Here is a 23610-nt window from a genome sequence, read left to right on the forward strand (position 1 = left end):
ATATTTTAAATTGTTTTTATTCTCAGTCTATCAAAGGTTAATGTGGGGCAGTGATTTTCTGAATTGTAAATGGGGGGAAATTGTAGACTTTCTTGTGTTTTAGTCAGGATAATATTGATCATTATTTTAAGCTACAACTTTACAAAAGTTATTTTTCGTATTCAGTCACTCATCTAACCCCCCAAAACAGTGAAATTGAAAAAGATAACTCTTTTTGAAAGTCCTTTATGTTCTTTAGATGAAAGGGCTAATTATGCATATCTTAGTCTATGTTTTAGTCATTTAAGACCTGTGTTTGCAGGAAAAAAATGAAATAATACCAACATATTTAAATATTTTTTTCAAATTAAATGATAAATTTATGTTTATCTTAGAAATCACACATTCCTGAAATTGCCATAGTAGTTTACTGGCATGGTTTGTGACTACAGAACGATCCAAATTATAATCCCATCTCAATCAGTTTTAGCAAATAGTTACTCCAACACTCTGCAAACGAGCAACTGTTTCAACGCTCTCTAATCCTGCTCTACTTCGTCAAAGGTTTGCCTTTCATTACCTGCTTAACTGTCCTATTTTAACCAACAGGAAGATCAGTCCACTGTTCATTTTTAATTAATTGCTTTTTTAGAAAATCATGCGTGTATGTCTACTTCATTGCTGCATCAATTATTTTGGGTAAATCCTAATCCCATAATTTTAAACTTGAAGTCCAAATACCTATCATACTCATTTACTTTAGTGGCCTTGAAAACTTAGCAAATATTAATGATTGTGTAAAAATATAAATTGTGTGATTATTTTTGAATTCATATCAAATGTCAAACAGGCTTTTAGTGACAAAATGCGCTTTTATATAACTTGTGACATGTACACACACTTCAAAATGATACTATTTCCGTTTGACTGTCAGAGGTCAGAATAGTCCTTTTAAACATTATAATGCTTGTAAAATTCCAAAATATTCAGATAGTTGCAGAATCTACCAGCCATATTACACAGAAAATTTTGAACATTCTTCAGAGTATTATTGATTTTAATTTTCAGAGGAAATTACAACTGTAAAACCGCTTTCTGACTGTTTAATTGTTTAGACCTCAGACTTTTATAAGTCTAACTTCCCACTTCTAACAAGTTTTATACTGTAGTTGGGGAGGAATCAAAAAGTTATGATATTTTGTATACTTCTAATAGCAATTGATGTGAAGCCTGTTAAATTGTTATGTCTCATATAGATAACATTATCGTTTTTGTTTGTCTCCAGGATTATTCTTATACAAATATTACCATGGAAAAGTAACTATAACAATGACATGAAATTTTACTTGTTTTGTTAATGTTTAAATAGGCAGGGGGATCATCACATTTGTATAACAATTATTCCTGCTGGCATAAATATGTACGACAAGAAAAAACTGACTTAATAACAGACATATAATAAAGATTAAATAAACTTAATTTTCATAAAGCCTATAGAAAATCTTTATACATTTCATTTTGATTGCTAATCCTTTCGACAAATATATCTAGGTTGACCAATTGTTCTAGTGCAGTACCTTGGTTAGGGCTGCAATTCTCTGAGCCAGTTCAGCCTCTACTTCAGGCAAGGTTTCAGCCTTCCTCATGGTCTGCTGCAACTTTTGTTCAGCTAGCTCAAGACGTTCTTGTAACTGTCTGTTTTTCTCTTCCATCTGAAATGGGAATGGGAGCAGAGACACTTAAAGAGTCAGAGTTTGGATAGCAAACACCAGTCGCCGGGGGCTTTGCACTTCAGCCATGATTTTAGATTTAAAATCAGCCACTACCACACCTAAATGTGCAAAGTGTTGATTGTTGTCTTGTTTTCATATATTGCTTATCCATTTCCTTCATAAATTTAAGCACATTAAAACAATGAAAAAGTTCTTACCACTGGCAGCAAAAAGGAAAGAAATTACTCATGAGTATAAATTTTAACAAAGGGAATATGGCTCAGTACTAAGACATCAGATATACCACCATAGCAAAATATTGAAAATCATAGTATTTAGACTGGAGTGGGAGAGGTACTGTAGCATGATGATCCAGGCTCTGGAGATAAGGTTGGCAAACATTTTCAGTAACAGGTCAGATAGTAAAAATTTTAGGCCTCATGTACCATATGGCCTCAATCCCAAATACTCAACTGTATTGTAGCACAAAAACAGTCATAGACAATGATTAAATGATTGGGCATGGCTGTGTTCCAATAAGACTTGATTAACAAGAGAAGGCAACCAACCAGCTTTGGCCCATAGCTATAGTTTGCCTATTTCTGCTCTAGAGCCCAATAAACTTAGGATTCCACTATTGGCTCTGGTGTTTAGTAGATGTATGATCTTGGGAAAGTGTGACTGTCTCTGAACTGTAGTGTCTTCAGTACAATAACTCTACCTACTTCATAGGTGGTGGTTAGAATTAAGTGAGGTAATACACGAAAACTGTTTAGCACAATTTCTGGCTCATGCCTATATGAAAAGTAAGTCATAGTCATTACTTGTATTATTATTCAGATAAATAATTTATCTTTCTAGAAAGGAAATTTCACACTGAAAATCATATTTGTTTTGCCAGAGAATTTTAAATTTTAGAGAATGATTACTCAAACATCTGTCAAGAAGTACCCTATTTTATTTACTCCCTGTTTTGTGAGAATGATAAGAATGCATGGACCAGAAAAAAACCAAGACAGAGATACTGAACCTGCCGTAGGATAGCTTCTTTATTTGCTAACTCATTTTCTAGTTTATCATTCATGTCATGTATGGAGGTAGATTCTCTCTGAGCACTGAGGTAACGCTTTTCAAGGGTTGTAATTCTTTCTTCCATATCTTCCTTTTGTGCCATGGCCTACAATTAAAATAATTTTAAAAAAGCAAGTCAGATTCTCAGATTGTTTAATTATTATCTTGTTAAATAAAAAAGAAACATAAAAACTATTGCATTCTTGAAATAAATACTCATTCCTTTCTTTTCATTGAAGGAATGCAAGATTTCAGGTGACTTTTCCCAACTTAGTTGTCAGAATTATTTTTGTATCTTTGGTTAACCAAAAACATTTTGCTGTCTAAGAATACAATGGAGCAGCTTTTGAAACTGTCTACTGTAGAACTGGCACTCTTGTAAGAGAAGTGGCAGATAAATTAGTTCATTATGCAGTAAAATTAATTACAATTATGAGTAGAGTTGCAAATCATAAAATTGTTAAAATGGCGACTACAGTTCTAAATTGTAAAGCAATCTTCAAATAGATAACAAATACCATCCGTATTCTTACCTTTATGTTAAGAAAGAGGAACTATGTGGTTAAAACAGCAGGCCACACACACAAAAAAATAGTACATTTGGATCTTATTTACAAGTTTACCAACTGACTTAGACTCTTAACCATTTACCTAGTTATATATGTTTCAATTACATAAGAGTTTAAAGAATTCCAAGGATACATAAACATATGAAAAAATCAAGTTCAAGTGGAGAAAATCATGGCATTGATAATATTTTAAACAGTAATTTTTAAATAATAAAATTTATAGGTAGTAATATGGAGATAATTTTACCTTACTCACAGCTTACGTGGAAATTTATTGGTAGTTAGATAACCTACTTTATTGACAAGATGTTGGGGGAAAATCAAGTGCAGAAGTGAGGCTCATTGGCCTGGCATGGTTTCCTGAGAATGTGGGAAGCTTCTTTGTATAAGAATCCTGGAATTGAGGAAATGGCAATAGTTTCCATATCTTATTATCCAGAATCATTTCATCACTTATTCCTAATCAGTGCCTTTGCCACTTTCCTACAGGGTCCAGAGCCAGTCCCATCACCTATAATAATCAGATAAGCAGACAGCCTTTCTTCCAATTTTCTTTCTTTCTTTTTTTTTTTTTTTTTTTCAGATGATAACTCTAATGAAAGGACAGGCAGAAGAAAAAGTAAAATAAGGAATAAAATAGGTAATGTCCTAATCTAATAAAATAGCAAGACATAAATTTTGTTTAAATAATAAAGAGAGAAAATACCAGAAGTAGTGGATAAAAGGGTTGACATTAAGAATTTCAGGGAAATGGGATGAAAACTTGAAGTGAGATGCTGTGTGTGTTTATACATGTACCATCTTTATACATGCCGTTATTTGACTTTGAAAATTTTTGTATACATAAAAAATTAAAATTAATTAAAAAGTAATAGATCAGCCAGAGGTGATGGCTCACACTTGTAATCCCAGAATTTTGAGAGGCCAAGGTGGGCAGATCACTTGAAGTCAGGAGTTCAAGATCAGCCTGCCTGATCAACATAGTGAAACTCCGTCTCTACTAAAAATACAAAAAACTTAGCTGGGCATCATGACACATGTGTGTAATCCCAGCTATTTGGAGAGGCTAAGGCCTGAGAATCACTTGAACTTGGGAGGCGGAGGTTGCAGCGAGCCAAGATTGCACTGCTGCACTCCAGCCTGGGCGAAGGGCAAGACTGAATTCCAAGAAAAAAAAAAAAAAAAGTAATAGATCCACCATGAAACTCATCGTGTTGTCCCTAGTCTCCTGCTCACCTACAAGTTAGCTCTCTCTCTTGTATTTTTTGTCTTTTATTCTCCTTACTTTTCCTCCACCCTGCTGCCCAAGAGATGTTTCTAAATGCTACTCTGATCATACTGCTTCTTGGTTTCAGTACTTTTATTTCTTCCCCTCCATCTTCAGGGTAAAATCTGAGCTACAAAGCCTAGAAAAAAAAGTGGTTTTGTGACCTGATACTTCCTTACTTCTGTGTACTGGGGCTAATAACATCCCCCCAAAATTTGTGTCCACTCTGAACCTATGAATGTGACCTTATATGCAAATAAGATTTTGTTGACATAATCAAGTTAAGATGAGGTCACACAGGATTAGGATAGGCCCTAAATCCAATGACTGGTGTTTTTATAAGGAGGAGATTGGGGGACAGAGAAATTAGGGGAAGAAGGAGGAAGGCAGTCAGAGAATGGAGTTATACAGAGTTATACTGCTACCAGTCAAGAATGCCAATGATTGCCAGTAACCATTAGAAGCTAGAAGGGGTGAAGAAGATCTCACTAGAGCCTTCAGAGAGAATATGGCCCTGCTGAAACATTGATTTCAGACTTAAAGCCTCTAAAACAGTGAGTAACTAAATTATGGTTGTTTTAAGCCATCCAGTTTGTGGCAATTTGTTATGGCAGCCCTACAAAACTAATGCACTCTGTGACTTCATGTCTACCTGGAATATGTTTTGTCGTCTTTGTCTAGCTCAATCATACTGACCATCAAGACCCAGTCAAAAGCTAATTGGTTAATTATGTTGACATTAAAGTGCAAAAATAAAAAATTAAATTTAATCTATGAATTCAGCAAAAATTAGCCAGACTAATTTTTAAGAAATATTATATACATACCCCTAGATTTTAGGCATCCCAAATAATGTCTATTATTTAAAACACTTCTTATTTTCACTTTTGACGTTTTCTACTTTATATATTTTTTATCTCAGTGATGGTAGAGTTTTTATCTTAGAGGATCCTTTCAGAGTGCTTAATATTTTATTCTGTCCGTTTCACTTGCAAACAGAACTTTGGGAAAATTTCGTGGCCTGAAGAGAAAAGTCTAAAGCTAACCTGTATAAATAAACTTCTTACTACATTTTAACAGCAATAAAATCAACGAAAGACATACACACATTTCTCAAGAACATGAGCATTGAAGTAGTACATACTTGCTCCAAATGCTAGTTCGGGACACTTACTAACTCTGTTACAAGGGTCAATGTTGCTCACCTTTTCTGTGCTTCACCTTCTTCATATGTTATGTGAGTTGAGATTCTAATATGTAGCACATAGTATTGCTGTTAGGACTCAGGAAGTGCTTTGTATGGTGTCTCATGTAGAAAACACCCTCGATAAATAATAGTCTTTTTTTATTATTAATTACTCTTATGTACACAATTAGATGATCTCACTCTATGACATACATTACATGCAGGAATTTTTGCATTTTGTAATTTTGGTACTGCATTTTTTGATTCAGTGATTCATGTGGGAGATTCAATTTTTAACTGCAGGCTGTGTTGCCAAAAATAAACTGGATTTACAAGTCAGAGAAATAGCTTATCCCTCTGTCATTTGAAAAATTCTAAAAAAGGGAGCTTTTTCTAGTCCCTAAAACTTGCTACCTACAAAAAATGAGAAAAAATAAAGATTCAATTATCTCTTGACCTGAAGTTTATGTATAAATTTCATATTTTTTGTATCTAATAAATATAACTCTCTGGTAATTTATATATATTAAGGTGAAAAATATAACTACATGTTTCAGATAATAGAAAAGGCAACACTGATATGTATTTAATTCATTTAATCACATAGTGAAATTCTGAAGAACTGTTAATAGGAAGTTGGAAATACAAGATGGTTTTATTCACAAAACAAAATGTAATTAAAATACTCCACCGAAAATTTTAGCTATTTGCACAGCTATGTATGTGATATATTATTATCCATACACAATTAATAATCCTCTTGATTAAAAACTGGAGAGATAAGCTACTTTTATAAGATTGTCTATTTTTCTAATTTGAGTGTTGTGTTTAGCTTTAATCCAACTCACCTATTCTTCATAGGTCAAAATCAATTTAAGGAGTTTTGTTTGAAGACAAAATGTAAAACGAAAGTAAATTTTGGATAGGTTTCTTTTTTGACAAAGAAAAATTACAAAAATATATACTGAAGCCATCAGTGGAACATATTTATAAATTAGATTGTTGCAAAAGTAAATGCAGTTTTTGCTACTCAAAATAATAGTTCATTTTTAGATACCTTAGAATGTCCTCACATGCAAAGCAAATTACCTTTCCATTTTTTATTATGTGGTTGTTTTTTTCTTATTTCCTAATTTTTCCTCAATTATTACAACAAACATTTATTACCTGTACAATTTATAAATTATACTATGTTAGAAATGTTATACGAGTATCAAGAAAAGGGAGCTTATTTTTTTCTATTAAGAAACTTGCAATCCGTGGCTTATGCCCATAATCATAGTCCACTGGGAGGATGAGGTGGGAGGATTGCTTGAACCAGGAATTTGAGACCAGCCTGAGCAACATAGTAGGACCCTGTCTCGATAAAAATACAAAAATTTTCCAGACATCATGACACATGGCCTGTAGTCTTAGCTACTCTAAAGGCTGAGGTGAGAGGATTGCTTGAGCATAGGAGTTCAAGGTTGTAGTGAGCTGAAAACACTACTGCACTTCAGCCTGGACAACAGAGCAAGACTCTGTCTCTAAAATAAATAAATAATGTTTTAAGAGAATAATTAAGAAAAGAAAAAGAAACTTGCAATCCAGTTGACTCTCTGTGACCATAACCCAGTAAAATATTATTCAAGAAAATAAAAGCTTTAAGTGCTAAGTAATCTGGTTTTTTTAACTATGTGATTTTCACATCTTCTTGCTTATTGGAAAAAAAAAAATCCAAATATTGATTATTTAGAGAACAGTTATATTGTAGCTGCATTTTATGATAATTGCTATCACTGAATTAATTATTATGCTGTGTTGATTTTGGAAGTAGTTCATAGTGGAAGAAGCACAGGTTTTGAAGCCATGCTGATCTTGTTTCTCTTCTGTGCTGCTGGGGAGAGAACTGCATAGACCTTTGGCAAGTTACTTTACCTCACTGAACCTTATGGTTCTCATCTGAGAAAAATGGATATAATAATTAGCATTTCCCCTTTTTGCCAGTTGTGAGGAATTTGAGAATTTCCATGTAACACAACTGTAATAGTTTTCACATGTGACTGTTCCTTAAAAAATACTTCATAAGCCACAGGCCTGGGTCTTGAGACCTGAATATTTCAGAATTAGTTTATTTAGCCTTCACAGTGCTCTGTGTGTGTGTGTGTGTGTGTGTGCGCATACAAAAAAAAAGTGATACATCCAGTAATGCAGGCTGAGTATAGGCCCTTTCACAGGTCTCATCAATGCCATCACTTCCTACTGTCTTGCACCTGGCACTTTCTACTTTTCCATTGCCAGCCTGGCTCTGAAAATATTTGTGTTTGCAATCTCCTTTCAAAGGTGGGTGATGAGAGATATTCCTTTCTCCAGAAACTCTTCCAAAATATAAACATAGACACGATGGGGCTGATAAGAGTAGTTGTATTTTAAAATAATTCCACACGAAAGGAGAACGTTTTGCCCATGAGAATAGATTCTTAATCAAAGAACACCTGGCATCAGAGGAGTGCATTTTCCATCTGACTGGGCGTTTTGTCACCTACATTCCCAGACTATTAGTATCAAGGAGTTATTTTTAAATGGGCAGTAAGAAAATGGGAATTGGATGTTGGACCTTACCTGTAAGTGATGCTGGATTAGATGAGCATTAACAGAGCAATGAGTACTAAAATGAAAGGAAATCATCTAAATCTCCAGAACCAAGAGAATGAAGACAGAGAGAATGAACAACAGATCAAGAAGTGAGCCTGATGATTTGATAGCCAGAAATCCCAGTAATTCCTTATTAGTGATACAGAAGAGAGGTTAAACTGTCTTTAAGAACACTCTGAGTTGGAATTGTGGGGAGGATGAAGAGGACAGATGCAGCCATGAACTATTAATTCGTAAAAAGTTGTATCATTATCTGTGTTGCAGTGGAGCAGTCTACCACTTCATGCTTCATCTATCTCTTTTTGTTTTGTTTTGCTAGTAGGCATCATCTTAGTACATATTCTGATATCATTCACACCTTCTGATATTTACTTATAAATATCTATTCTTTCAGCAAAGATTTTTTGAGTGCCTATTATATAATCAATAGCTGCATAGGTACTCTGAAGACAGCAGTGAACAAAACAAGAAAAAAAATCTTAGCCCTTATAGATGTTTAGGAATAGTTGGGGAGGGAGGCATATGATAACCAACTATATCAGTAAAATAAATATACATTGTGTCAGGTGATAGAAAGTCCTGTGGGATAAGCAAACAAAAGAAGGAGAGTGTATATGTGTACATAGCAAGGTCAGGGGACATTTCACTGAGAAAACAACATTGAACAAAAGGCAGAGAGAAAACAAAATGTAATAAAACAGGTCTGGCTGGCTTAAGAGGTCACTCCAGTTGAGCAGAGCATGGTCGGATGAGACAGTAGATGATCTCCAGGAGGTCAGGAAGGTGGTATTAGAGAGATTGTATATGGCTTATAGAGCACTGTAAGGGCTTTGATAATACTGTAAGTAGAATAGGTAGTCATTAAAATGTTTTAAGCAGAAAAATGACATGAACTGACTTACAGGCAGGCAGCTTAAGCTGCTGTGTTGAGCACAGACTGAGGTGAGCTGAAGGCATGAGCAAGACCACCAGGGAACAGATGACTATTGAAATAATCCACTGAGAGAAAGTGATTGTGTAGAAAAAGAAAAAGCCACGAAGATTCTGAGAAGAGGTCCCATTATGAATATTTTGAAATTGTAGATAACAGGATTTATTGCTGAATCAAACCAAGTGTGTGAGGGGAGAGATCTTAAGGACAGCTCCAAGACTTTTGGCCTAAGCAACAACAATAATGGATATGGAAGACTGCAGGAGGGTCTGGTTTGTTGAGAAAACATCAAGAAAAGAGTTTGAAAATGCTAATTTTGAGATATCCCTTAGTGATTGAGAGAGAAACATCGGGAAATTAGGAAAGAAGAACAAGCTGGAGATATTAGTTGGGAGTCCTAAGATGATGGTGGCTTTTGGAGCCATGAGACTGCAGAAATTTACTAGGGAAATAAAAGTAGGTGGAGAAGGGAAGACACTCCAAGGTAGGGGAGGAGAAACAGAAGCAGTAAAAGAGCCTGCGATGAGGTAAGCAAGTAAATACGGATGAAAACCAGGAGAGGAGAATGTGCTATTAGCCCAGTGAGGAAGTCCTCTGGAAAATGGATCAAGTGCTTAAGAGGACTGAGAATTGAACCCCGGATTCAGTAACATGGAGGCCAATAATGACTTTTATGAGAAGAGTTTTGGTGGAACAGTCAGGGAAAAAGTAAGATAAAATTGGCTTATAAGAGAATGGTAAGAAAAGAATTGGGTACATAGAATAGGGCCAACTTGATGAACAGCTAGCTAATTAGATACAAAAAATATTTTTAAAAGATACAAATACATTTAAAATATGTAAAAATGGAAAAGGCAAAAAGTCAGAAAACTCAATTTCCACAAATATAATTTTCTTTTTAGTTGTGAGTGAAAAGGTGAAAAAGTGAAAAGATTCTAAACTTTCACCTTAGCAGGGAAAACGATTTGACAGTGTTACAAATCAAACATCTCCTAGTATCTTTTGTAGTAACTTAAAGTACTCTCTTTTTTCACTTGATATTAGCCAAGAGGCTGAGAAGTGACTAAAGTACTCACTTTTGTTTTAAGTAGAAAAAGGGATGTTATGTCTAATAGGAATTTAATATATAGACAAAGAAAGGTTATGTTATACATACGCGTGTATATGCATATTAACAGAGATACATTCACCTTCATGACACAAAACAAAAACAAGCAATGGAAATATTTGAAGCATTTTTGTAGTACTTCTATATGCTAAGAGTATGAGTATAGTAATTCGTGATTCATACACATATTTAGGGTTATTTAAAATTAAAAGACTATGTTTAAAAAAATTTATTAACAGCTTCAGAATGTCTTTGTTATATCTGACCCTTGACAGCACATATTTCTTTCCATATATATTTAAAGCTCTCACGAAGTAAACTGTTTGCCCTATTGAACAAGTTTCATAACTCATATAATGCATGCCAAACTATGGTCTTTTGGGAAGTAAAAAGTGTATGGTCATTAAGGGAAATTATGGAAACAGTATCTCAGAAGCAGCATTCAGAAATCAAAGACTGAAAGTAAGATGAATCACTTACCTCCCTAATGTCCCTTTGATACTTGGTGTTCATTTCTTCTGTTTTAATGAGATCCTTTCTTGCCGTCTCTGCTTCCTGTTCCACCTCTCCCACTCGGGAAGAAAGGGCTGCTAAACGTTCTTTCATCTGGGCCATTTCATAGTTTTGCTTTTCAAGCAATTCTTGTAGTTCAACTATTTGACTAGTTTCATCGGTTGAGTCTATAGAACCATTGGACAAACGCTACAGGAATAGAAAAAGAAATGGCACTTAAGAATTTTCATCTTTCATTTAAAATTTAAAATAAACTTAAAGAAATTAAACTGACACTGCTTTCACACTGAGAAATAAGAAATTCTGAAAAGAACTAGCTTTGCCAAAAAACTAAGTTTCTGAGGAAACTGTTAATTGACATTAAAATATGAAGGTAGATCAGTAATTTTCAATCAGTTTAATAGATGTATTTGAAATGGAAACTATGCTATGTTCTCTCTAAATGTAAAACATAGCATAAAACACTAAGGTACCCTAAACATTAAGTACTAGCTACTATTTGATCAATTAGATATATAGTTTATTATTAATTTACAATACTATATTGATATAACACCACACATTATTTTTAATTAACAGGTAAGGACTTATAAAGTGTGCAATTTAAAAATCTTTGTTCAAGATCCTTTGTAAATTTTTAAGTTTTATTTTCAATGATGCCCAGGAAAATAACTTACCAAATATTTTTTATTAAAGATTATTCCTGCTGTGAATCTGACCTAGCTGGAACAAACATATAGCATAGAAAAGTTTTGATTTCTATATTACTATTAACATAAAATCATGTGTGCACACAACCCACAGGAAGGACGCTAAAAGGGGTTAAATATTTTGAGAGATAATTTTTCTTCTTTCCGAAAGGACTGCATAGAAACCAGGGTTTTCTAAAAGTAAATCTTCAGAAGTATGCCCTACAGCTAAAGTCCAAAATATATAAACAACTCAAACACCTCAATAGAAAGAAAAGAAATCCTCAGATTAAGAAACAGGGAAGAGACCTGAATAAACATTTCTCAAAAGAAGACATACAAATGACCAGCAGATATATGAAAAAATGCTCAATACCAACAATGCATCAGGGAAATGCAAATTAAAACCACAATGAGATATCACTTCATACCTGTTAGAATGGCTATTAGCAAAAAGCCAGTAAGTGTTGGTGAGAGAATAAGAATGTGGGAAAATGGAACCCTTGTACACTACTAGTAAAAATGTAAATTAGTATAGCCACTATGGAAAAAAGTATGAGAGTTCCTCAAAAAATCAAAATTATCATAGAATCCAGAAATCTCACTTCTGGGTATATAACTAAAGGAATTGAAATCAGTGTGTGGGAGAGATATCTGCACTCCCATGTTCAATGCAGAATTATTTACAATAGCCAATAAATGGTATCAACCTAGGTGTCTATCACTGAATGAATGGATAAAAGTGAGTGTGGTATGCATACACAATGAAATACTATTCAGATTCTAAAAAGAAGGAAATTCTGTCATTTGTGACAACATGGATGAACCTGGAGGACATTATTCTAAGTGAAATCAGCCGGGCACAGAAAGACAAATTCTTCTTCACCTCGCTTATCTGTAGAATCTAAAAAAGTCAAACGCATAGAAGTTGTTAGTAGAATGGTGGTTGCCAGAGCCTGGAAAAAGAGGATGGCTGTGATGAGTTAATGGGAGATGTTAGTCAAAGAGTAAAATGATTCAATTGTACAATAAGAATAATGTTCTATGACACAGCATGATGACTATAGTTAATAATAAATAATACATTGCTAAAAGAGTAGATTTTAAGTGCTCTCACCACAAAAATGGTAAGTAAGCGAGTGACGGATATGTTAATTAAATTGATTGAATCATTCCACATTGTATACATATATCAAAACTTTACATTGTATCTCATGAATATGTACATTTATTATTTGTCGATTAAAAATTAAGAGGCCGGGTGTTGTGGCTCACTCTTGTAATCTCAGTGCTTTGGGAGGTTGAGGCAGGAGACTGCTTGAGGTGATGAATTTGAGACCAGCCTGGGTGGCATAGCAACACCTCATCTCTAGAAAAAAATTTTTTAAAAAATGAGGGTGTGGTGGCATGCACCTGTTTTTCTAGCTGCTCAAGAGGCTGAGGCAAAAGGATGGCTTGAGCCTAGGAGTTTGAGGCTGTAGTGAACCATTATCATGCCACACCACTCCAGCATGGGCAACAGAGCCTTACAGCCTTTAAATAAATAAATACATACATATATACATAAATAAGAAAAGAAAAGAAAGTATGGGCTGTATGCGGTGGCTCCCTCTTGTAATCCCAGTAGTTTGGGAGGCCGGGGCAGGAGTATCACTTGATGTCTGGAGTTTGAGACCTGCCTGGGCAACATGGGGAGACTCCATCTCTAAACAATAGAAAAATTACCCAGGTGTTGTGGCATGCACCCATAATCTCAGCAACTAGAGAGACAGAGGTGGGCAGATTGCTTGAGCAAGGTCCAAGTTGTAGTGAGCCATGATTGCATTAGCGTGCTCCAGCCTAAGTGAAAGAGTGAGACTCTGACCAAAAAATAAATAAATAAAATAAACAAATAAATAAAAATATAAAAATAAAATAATAATAATAAATAAAAGTATGCTCCTCAGCCTAGCTACATTGGAGAAGTTTTGTAGTGAGGACAGTGCAGCAATTTAGGAGAAATAACTAAGAGAAAAAAAAAAAAGTAGAAACAGAAAGTATAGAGAGAAAACAGAAAGTACGCTTATTTCTGCTCACTTTTTAAGCACTTGTTTAAAAACATGAATTTCTTTCAACATGATTGATATATTAGAAAACAATTTCAATGTAATGTAATTTTTTTTGTGTTTTTTAACATGCAATTTTGTTCCTGAGAAGCACTGGCTAAACAGAGGAAACCACACCTGGCTGAAACAAGCCACGTAGGAACACATAAAACGCACACATGCCCATTCCTCAAATATCTAAAACTGACCTCAGTGTCCCATGTATGTTAGAAATTTGCCCATCAACACCTGTGTTACAACTTTCTGTCTGATTTCGGATACCCTTCCTTCTACAACTTCACAAGAAATGAAAGCCTTTAAGTCTTCTAACTCCACAAGCAAACTTCAGCTTTTTCTCAGGGGGGAAAAAAAAAATGCTTATCCCTGTATTTGTGCAATTTCTAACTATTTAACAGGTGTAAAACTGTGCTACCATTGTTATTAGCTTTTTTACCTTTATTTTAATGTGACACTGATAAAGTTTTTAGGGTTGTGCCATAAACTTCATTACCCCCTTAAGCCCTGTGTTTTTTATTGCACAATATTGCATGGCTCATGACATTTAGGAATGCAAATGACACATAGAGCAGAATGGACTATAGAAGAATGGGAAGAACAGAAAGCATCATAAAAGCAGTGAGAAAGATAAAACACAGAGAAAGGAAATGCAGGCAAATGGAAAGAAGTAGTGTAAGTCCAATAACCTAATACAATGTGAGAGTGTGGAGAAATAGCTAAGCGAATCAAAATTAAAAGAGCAGAGAAAGACAGAGACAATTGCCTTTTTAAGTTGACTGGAGGAATTTCTCAATGTGATAAGGCAGAAGTTCTAATAAATCTTACACTTGTCTAGTTACCTGTAGACTGTATACAGGATTTGAAGATATTTAAAATTATGGCAAAACCCCTCTAAAATCAGTTATCATACCTCAGTTATCTCAAATTTGGAAATAACTGACTGGCAATTGATTTCACCAGTCTTTCCTAATCCAGATCTTGAGTGCTGCCTAATGATTATAAACTGGCTTTTCTGAGTTCAATGTACAGATAGCTGTGTACTGTAGAAGTTCACAATTCCCTTCCTCGAAGAGCAATTCTGAGAGAAATGTTCAGCTCTGATCCTTCAACCAGCAACATTTCCAGCAGAAAGGGGAATAGAGACTCTAAAGGGAGATGTGATTAATGAAATGCAGTACACACTCCAACATTCCCACATATTCGTAACATCACTTACCCCTTTTATTAAATAGAGTTTGGCACCCACAATACAGCAGTTCTATGTTCAGATATGGAATGATATCTTCACAGAATTAGGTCTGTAGATTCAACTTATCTTTTTTTTTTTTTTTTTTTTTTTTTTTTTGAGACGGAGTTCCGCCTGTCGCCTGTGTGGCTGGAGTGCAGTGGCCTGATCTCAGCTCACTGCAAAGCTCTGCCTCCCGGTTTACACCATTCTCCTGCCTCAGCCTCCCAGTAGCTGGGACTACAGGCACCACCACCCTCACCCAGCTAGTTTTTGTATTTTTTAGTAGAGACTGGGTTTCAACTGTGTTAGCCAGAATGGTTTCGACCCTCCTGACTCATGATCCGCCCGTCTCGGCCTCCCAAAGTGCTGGGATTACAGGCTTGAGCCACCGCGCCCGGCCTCAACTTGTATCTTAAGAGATAATTTAGTAACCAACAGGGATCCTTGGAAATAATGTTTACATACTATAAATAAAACTACAATGCATTCATGCTAAATAATTAAATTCAAAAACATTTCTTAAAAAATAGGAGAAACTATTGTATTCTTGGGGTAAACAAATATAACTTGATATGTTTGTACAATGAAAACAAACACATTACTGATCTCTCCAATAGAATGAATGAATCACAAAAACATTATGCTGAGAAATAGAAGCTACGTACAAAAGAGTACATGATGTGTGATTTAATTTATCTGAAATTCTAGAAAAGATCATCCTAATCTCTAATGGCAGGAAAGCAGATTGGTTGTTGCCTGGGATGGGAGGTGGAATGGGGGAGGTGGGGTTGACTTCAAGAGGGCATGAGAGCACTTCTAAAGTTTATGGGGATGTTCTTTATCTTGATTTGGGTGTTTATGAAGGCACATATATTTATCAAAATTGACAGAATTGTGCACGTAAATTATATGTTACTTGTACATTAATAAATTTGCTTAAAAAACTATAAAAACCTTGAAAAATAAATTTTTATTTTGAAAAATGTTTTATGGAATTGAAAAATCATATCTAAGATTCTAGAGCTCTAAAGAATTTTGGAGAAACTGAGACTCAGGTAATCACATACAGGTGATCTGAATTAAAATGCAGAACTTTTATTCCCAGTTCAGTTAATTTACCCCTTTACCATATTGCCTCTAATCACAACATATAAATCAACAGGCTAAAATTATACATGCTGAATAATATATATTATATATATATAATATGTTATATATATAATATTGATAAATATTTATTCAGTGCAAATGAACGATATTTATTTTCTAATTTGAAAATTGTTTGTTCCAATTCTGTGCACCTGTGCTCCATTAAAATCTTGTTAATGCACTTAACAAGCACATTGCATACTTTTAAATGGGCTCAAGGTAAGAGAAATTTAACTAACTATAGAGAGCAATCAGGCAATTAAAATAAAACACTTTTAAAATGCTAACTTTTAAAATTCCATTAAGCAGTAAATGTTCACTGCATAGTCTTTATGGTATTGTGTTGGGATTACCCATGAGAAGATTTTAAAACTCTCAATTTTTATTCTGTAGTGCTTATGAAACTTGTATTTGTAGAAAATATATAATCTTTTATTTATTCTCATGACCTTAAATATATTCTATGGTGAGCTTACTATGTGTCTTAATAATACCAGAATAAAAAGTCATATTAAAACTGTGATTTATATCTTAGAAAAAGATCTTGTTTTTGTTCCAAACCACTGTTAACTTGACTTACCTTTAAAATAAATTGTGGCACTTTAATTTAAATGACAAATGACTGTATTGAAAGTCAATACTTATTTTAAGCAGCTTTACTGGGATATAATTTACATGCCATAAAATGCACTCTTTAAACATAAAAAGTTCGGTGGAGTTTAGTATACTCACAGAGTTGTGCAAGTATAAACATAAGTTAATCTCACATTTTTTCCACCCCTAGTGGAAATCTCATAATTATTAGCAATCACTCACACACCCACAGCCCCAGACAACCACTAACTACTTTCTGTCATACAGATTCACTGTTCTGGACTTTTCACAGAAGTGGAGACGCTGAACGTGTGTTCTTTCGTGACTAGTTTTATGCACTGAGCATGATGTTTTTGAATTTCATTCAAGTACTGTAGCATGTTATCCATACTTCATTTCTGTTATTGCTGAATAGTATTCCATCATGGGGATATATTACATGTTATTTATATATACATCAGTTGATAGACATTAAGGTTATGTCCACCTTTTGGCTACTATAAATAACTGCCATGAACTTTAGTGTAGAAGTCTTTACGTGGACAAATGTTTTCAGTTCTCTTGGAAAGATTCCTAGAGTAGAATTGCTGGACCATATGACAATTCTATCTTTAACATGTTGAGGAAATGTTTTCCAAAGTGGTTGCACCATTGTACATTCCTACCAGCAATGTATGAGAGTACTAATTTTCCACATCTTCACCAAAACTTCTTATTGTCTATCTTTTTATTTCAGGTATTCTAGTGGGTGCAAAGTGATATTTCCTTGTGGTTTGGATTTGCATTTCCTAATGACTAATGAGATTGGACATCTTTTCAGGTACTTATGTTCATTTGTATATCTTCTTTGGAGAAATGTCTATTCAAATTATTTGCCTTCATATTAATTTATATACATATATTTTTTATTGTTGATTTACATGAATTCTTTACATATATTTGATTCAAGTATTTTATGAAACAAATGGCTTGCAAATAGCTTCTTTCTGTTCTGTAGACTATCTTTTCACTTTCTTTCATGATGGTGTTCTTTGAATGTCAAATGTTTTTAATTTTAAGAAAGTCCAGTTTGTCATTTTTTTTCTTTATGGCTTGGGCTCCTGGTGTCATTTCTAAAACATCAATTCCCAACAGAAAGTCACAAAGATTTTCAATTTTTTTAAAGCAGTACATATATATATATTTGAAATTACTAATTATCAAATGCAATATGTTATTTTAAATTTATATTTTATATATATTTTAAAATATATATATTTTTACTCATTCACAAATATTTATTAAGCACTTACTTTGTGCAAGGTGGAAGATAACAAGTTTTAGAATTTTTTAAAAGGTGATAATACATTTCTGACATCAAAGCAATTCTATCAAGCAGAGAAGTAATACACAAATAAGCAAGTATATGCATTGCAATAAAGTATTATCATAAAGTTTTATTTTGCTTTATATTTATGTTGTGGGAACAGACAGCAGAGAATATCTTTGTGATATTCTTTGAGTTGGGTCTTGAAAGATTAGTTATTATATTTCAAGTAAAGGAAAGGAGGGGAGTACTTATTCTAGGAACAGAAAATAACATGAGCAAAGGGAGGGGAACATTCCCTGCAGAATAATTATAAGTTGTCCTGTATGCAGAGCAGAAAACATGTGCTATAAGGAAATGGTAAAATATGAGACTTGAAAGGTAGGGACAGCATTGATTATGATGGCCTTTGTTTTTCCATACTGAATAGAATAAACTTTGGGTACCAGATAGAATGACAGAGAGCCATCAAAGGTGTTTGAATAGGGAAGTAACATGTATAACTTTGCAGGTAAACTGTTACTCTCTCATCATAAACTTGGTAATTCAGATAAAGCCTTTCCTATCTGTAATGGACAATTTTTGCTTGTTTGTTCAATATCCATTTTTCTTTTTCCCCCTTCCTCACAGTTAGGGTTGCCAGATGAAATATAGGATGTACAGTTAGATTTGAATTTTCAATAAACAATGAAAAACTTGAGTGTAATGATATCACATGCAGTATTTGGGTCAAGCTTATAGTAGGGGAATTGATTATGAAAAGAAAGCATTGAGCTAAAACCTGCAACACAAGCATAAATCATGCAGTTATCTGGCAGAGGAAACAGAAAGATCAAAGACAAAGTGATACAAGTGGGTTTATGATTTTCAAGGAGAACAGTGTAGCTAGAATGGACTGTATCAAATAAAGCAAGAGGGTGGGAGTGGATATAGATGGAAATATGATGTATATTCTTGAGATCATTTTAAGACCGGCTTTTGCTCAAGGTGATATGAAAACTATAGGAAGGTGTTGAGCAGAGGAGTGACATGATTTCACTTACATTTTCAATGGATTCCTCAGTCCTCTTATAAAAGACAGGACAAAAAAAAATGAATTTAAGAAAATGAATTAAGAGGTGAAAGATTACATTGGCTTAGACCACGGTAGTAGGACTAAAGGTTATAAAAGGGGTCATATTCTTTGAATGGATTGAATGTGATATGTGACAAAAAGCATAGACTCAAGGATGACTGCAAGATTCGTAGTCTTTGATTAGAAAGATGGTGTTGCAATTTTTTGGGAAAAGAAAGTCTGCAGGAGAAGCAGATTTGTGGTTAGGATGGGGAAAATCATGGACTGGGTTTTGAAAACAAAGTTTTAAATGACTAGTTAGATGTCAAAATAAAGGTGTCAGGCAAGCTACTGTATAAGCCCACAGTAAAGAATAGTGAGTATATGGATGTTTTCTGCAAGCAGTTATAACATTGGATGAGATCACCTGTGGAGTGAAGTAGGGGGTCATCAAAGATGATTAAGAATGTCTTTGTAGAACTCTCTTCAATTGTTACTTTATCAGAAAGGTCTTTCACCCCTGCCATATTATATATTTACAAAATATGTTTGTTGTCTTTCTCACCTACCAAAATATATATTCCTAAAATTGTTATCTCTATTAAAAGTTTAAATCTTAACTTACATATTATTGTACATTAACTGCAATATAATTATTGTACTTGGCTGTCAAACAGACTTTCCAAACTCAATATGTTTAAAACCTGTGTTCAGAACGTGCTTCTACTCCAAATATGTTTTGCCTTAATTCATCCGCAACTCAATTCGTGAGAACTCCAGTTTTTCACTTTCTCCAAAAATGGTGGAGTCGTCCTTGAGTTCTCTCTTTTTCTCCCATCTTTTATACAATCTATGAGAAAAACTTGTTGGCTTTCTTTTCACAAAATATGTGAATGTGACCCACTGTCATGACCTCCACCATTGTCACCCTTGTCTGCATCATCTATTCTCCTTTGAATTACTGTAACAACCTTGTAACTGGTTCTTTGTTTCTAACCTTGTTTCTTATTTTCATTCTTACAGCAGTCAAACTGATCCATGGTGATCCTGTTACATTGCAGTTAAATCAATATTCCCATGATAAATGTTCATAATAATCAGAAATATAAAAATAGCTAGGTCCCACATTACAGCATGAAATAAACATGTTAATGGTTGATAGAGAAAAACATTCACCTGTCAAATTCTTAAATAATCTGTATAGTTTGAAGAGATGAGATGCATGTATATTGAGTTTATTTTGTGTATATAGAGTTTATTCTTTTCTTTAGAGAAAGTCATCAATTGAAAGTTTTCAAATGTTTTGTTACTGCTGTTGTTGTTCATCTATAAAATAAAGAAGTAACACTAGAGTGGATCTTTCTTCTTGGATGAATTACCAAGTAGTCCTTTTAGATGTGTAAATATAAGTCAAGTAGGCTCCCACATCCCAAGGAAGAATATTTAATAGAACCCTGACAAAAAGTGTCTTTTCTACTGTGTCTTGATATTAAGAGAGTGGAGGGGGAAGATATTTGACGTAACCAGGAAATTTCAGGAAGGAGAGGAAAAAACAGATTACTCCTCTTTCAATTGTGAAGTTCAATGTTTTTCTAAATTCGCTAGTAGACTGACAATTGACTAGATCACAAGGAGCTCCAAGAGTCCACAAGGAGAACTTACCATGAGGGAAGTAAGAGTATGAACTTGAACTAGGGTCCAACACCCAGTGGTGGTTCTGGCATGGAATCTGGAAGACCTTTGACTCAGTCATCTTGATGAACTTGGGAACATGAGTATGAACCTAAACTTCAACTGGTAAAATTTGGAGAATGGAAAATTTTTCCGGAAGAATCACTTTGGTAGAGGTTGTCACTACTGCTGGCGGAACTTCCAAACTAGGCCATTTATTGGCACAGGATGGTTTCATTTGGCCTGTATGTCAGTGGGTTATTGCAATGGTTCATGGATGGTATTTGATTTTGAGGGAACACTTGTTTCAAAAGTGATACTTTGAGGGTTAAAAATATGCAACAGCATTTTAAAAAATTTTACTCGCTTGTTACTCTGTCACATTTTCCAGTTATCTTTTCATGAATTGTAAACAAGCAAACAACAACAAAAACAAACAAACAAACAAAACACCTTTTTGGTCTGATCAAGTTTTGAAAGTTTTTAGACCACTTGGACAGAACAACATTGGTCTCAAGAGGCTGGTACCAGACTTACTGTTACTTAGACTACTTGAGCTCTCATATATTTTAGATAGTCAAAAAAGAGTTCAACTTACCTGTATCCAGGTCATAAAAATTTTATATGTAAAGAATTGGTGTTAGACATAGAAATAATAAACACTAATCAAGTACAAGAGAGTTTAATTTCTTTTCTCTTTTTAAAAATTTCATTTCTGTCAGAGAAGCATGCATACAATTAAAACAAACAAACAAAAAATCAAGTTGTTTATCCCTAGGAAAAGAAAAATAGTTCCAAAAGAATATGTGCCATCATTCTCAGCAAACTAACACAGGAACAGAAAACCAAACACCGCATGTTCTCAGTTATAAGTAGAAGTTGAACAATGAACACATGGACACAGGGAGGGGAACGTCACACACCAGGGCCTGTCGGGGTGTGAGAGAGCATTAGGACAAATACCTAATGCATGTGGGGCTTAAAACCTAGATGACAGGTTGATAGGGCAGCAAACCACCATGGCACATGTATATCTATGTAACAAACCTGCACATTCTGCATGTGTCACATAACTTAAAGTTAAAAGAAAAATCTGTCAACGAAATCCACTACTTTTGAAAGGGGAGTATATCGTATTCTGATAATACCTCTTAGAAAACTTGTAAAAGAAATTCCAAATCTGATAAAAGGTATCTACCATTTACTACAATAAGCATCACATTAATGAATAGCATTATTATTAAAGTCTATACTTTTACAAGCTTTATAAGTCTTCGACAATAATAAGAAATGAAAACTGAAAAGGAAGAGAAGAGAAAATTAAATCCTCCCAATTTGCTTAATTACTGAGAAAATACCAAGAGTATAGCAAACTCTTAGAACTGACAGGTTTGCTAGTTTGCTGGAATCCTTATCAATATTGGAAAATCAATAGCATCCTTATATGCCAGTATCAATTTATTAGGAAAAACATATAAAGGAGATAACAATTACAGTAACTATAAATGTCTAGAAATAAATCTAATCATCTATAAGAGCTCTATGGGAAAAATTAAACGATTTTATTGAAGAACATAAAATAATACATAAATGAATGGAGACATAAGGTATATGTACACATGGTATAAAACAGTATACAATAAAGGCAATAACCTCCCCAAGCTAATTTATTAATTTAAGCAATTCCAGTAAAAATCTTGTTGGGGCACAGAAAACGATTCCCCCAAATATGACTTTGGCTTGTTGAGTGCTTTGAAAATTGAAAGGCCTCAGAAATAATCTCTAGAATCAAATCTCTCTCTGACCTTCCTCTCCTCCCTTTTTCTCCCTCTCTCTGGGATCCCTTATCTGGCTAAAAACACTTCTTTCCACAAGGAATGTAATTGTCTTAAGATTCCCCTCTTCAGGAATCCTGTCAAATTAACCACTAGAGAAGAGGAGAAATTGGGAGTCGTCATGCCAAGACAGACTTATCATCTGTTCTTCAGAGGACAGCTCCTAGAGATTACCCAGGGGACTTAATCTGCATAATAAAACAATATTTGTTCCTGCGCAGTTTTCCCCCCTTACTTTCCACTAATTTGTCGGTCCCACCCAGTTTCCAAAAAGAATCATTTGCAAAATGTGTGCCTCCTGAATCCTTACATTTTAGTATCAGCCCTCTGGCCCCTCTTCCAGTCTAATACTTTGTAAATGGCAGTTATGTCCATATGCGTGCTAAAATAAGTTTTGTATGCCTTTTTTTGTACTAATCTGCCTTCTCTCAATTCATTTTCAGCAAACTTTTAGAGGGCAGAAGAAAATTTTCTCCTTGGCCCCTACAATCTTGACAGGGTTGAAAAATGGAATTTGAAAAGCTGATATTATGATTAAGTCTCAGAATCAAGATGTATAAAGTTAATAGTTAAAACAGTGTGGTATTTATTTCTTATTCTTGAGCACATAATTATTAAGTGTTCATCATGTTCTGGGAACTCTTCTAGGTACCTGAGTTTCATTAGGAATAAAACAAGGATCCTAACATTTATGGAGGTTATTCGCTAACTGGGGTGGCAGACACTACATTACAGACATTATAAATAAGTAAAGTATATAAATACATACTGTGTTATAATACATTACTATGTTAGAATATATTACAACATTTGAAAAAAGGCTGGATGGATTTGAGGAAGTTAGCCATGTATCTGGAGGAAAGGCATTTCAGACAAAGGAAAGAGGAAATCAAAAGTCAACAGGCCAGTGTGGCTGGGGTAGATTTGGATACGAAGTCAGAAGATAAAGACAGTGAGATTTATGTAGAGCCTTGTGTAAGTGGAAAGCAGTTGCAGAGTTTTGAGTAGATGA

General features: G+C 34.2%; 1 protein-coding gene across 26 annotated transcripts in view; it reads right to left on the bottom strand.

The window, feature by feature from the left end:
• Positions 1-23610, bottom strand: part of PPFIA2 (PTPRF interacting protein alpha 2) — a 508974-nt gene that overhangs the window by 117492 nt on the left and 367872 nt on the right. For all 26 annotated transcript variants that reach the window (XM_031651089.1, XM_031651095.1, XM_031651091.1 and 23 more), the window contains 3 exons: positions 10938-11159; positions 2722-2868; positions 1557-1691 (listed from right to left, as the gene is read on the bottom strand). In XM_031651089.1, the coding sequence (XP_031506949.1) occupies positions 1557-1691; positions 2722-2868; positions 10938-11159 (504 nt within the window). The remainder of the gene's footprint in view (positions 1-1556; positions 1692-2721; positions 2869-10937; positions 11160-23610) is intronic.

Source organism: Papio anubis, chromosome 9 (genome assembly GCF_008728515.1).
Source record: "Papio anubis isolate 15944 chromosome 9, Panubis1.0, whole genome shotgun sequence".
Taxonomy (NCBI): domain Eukaryota; kingdom Metazoa; phylum Chordata; class Mammalia; order Primates; family Cercopithecidae; genus Papio; species Papio anubis.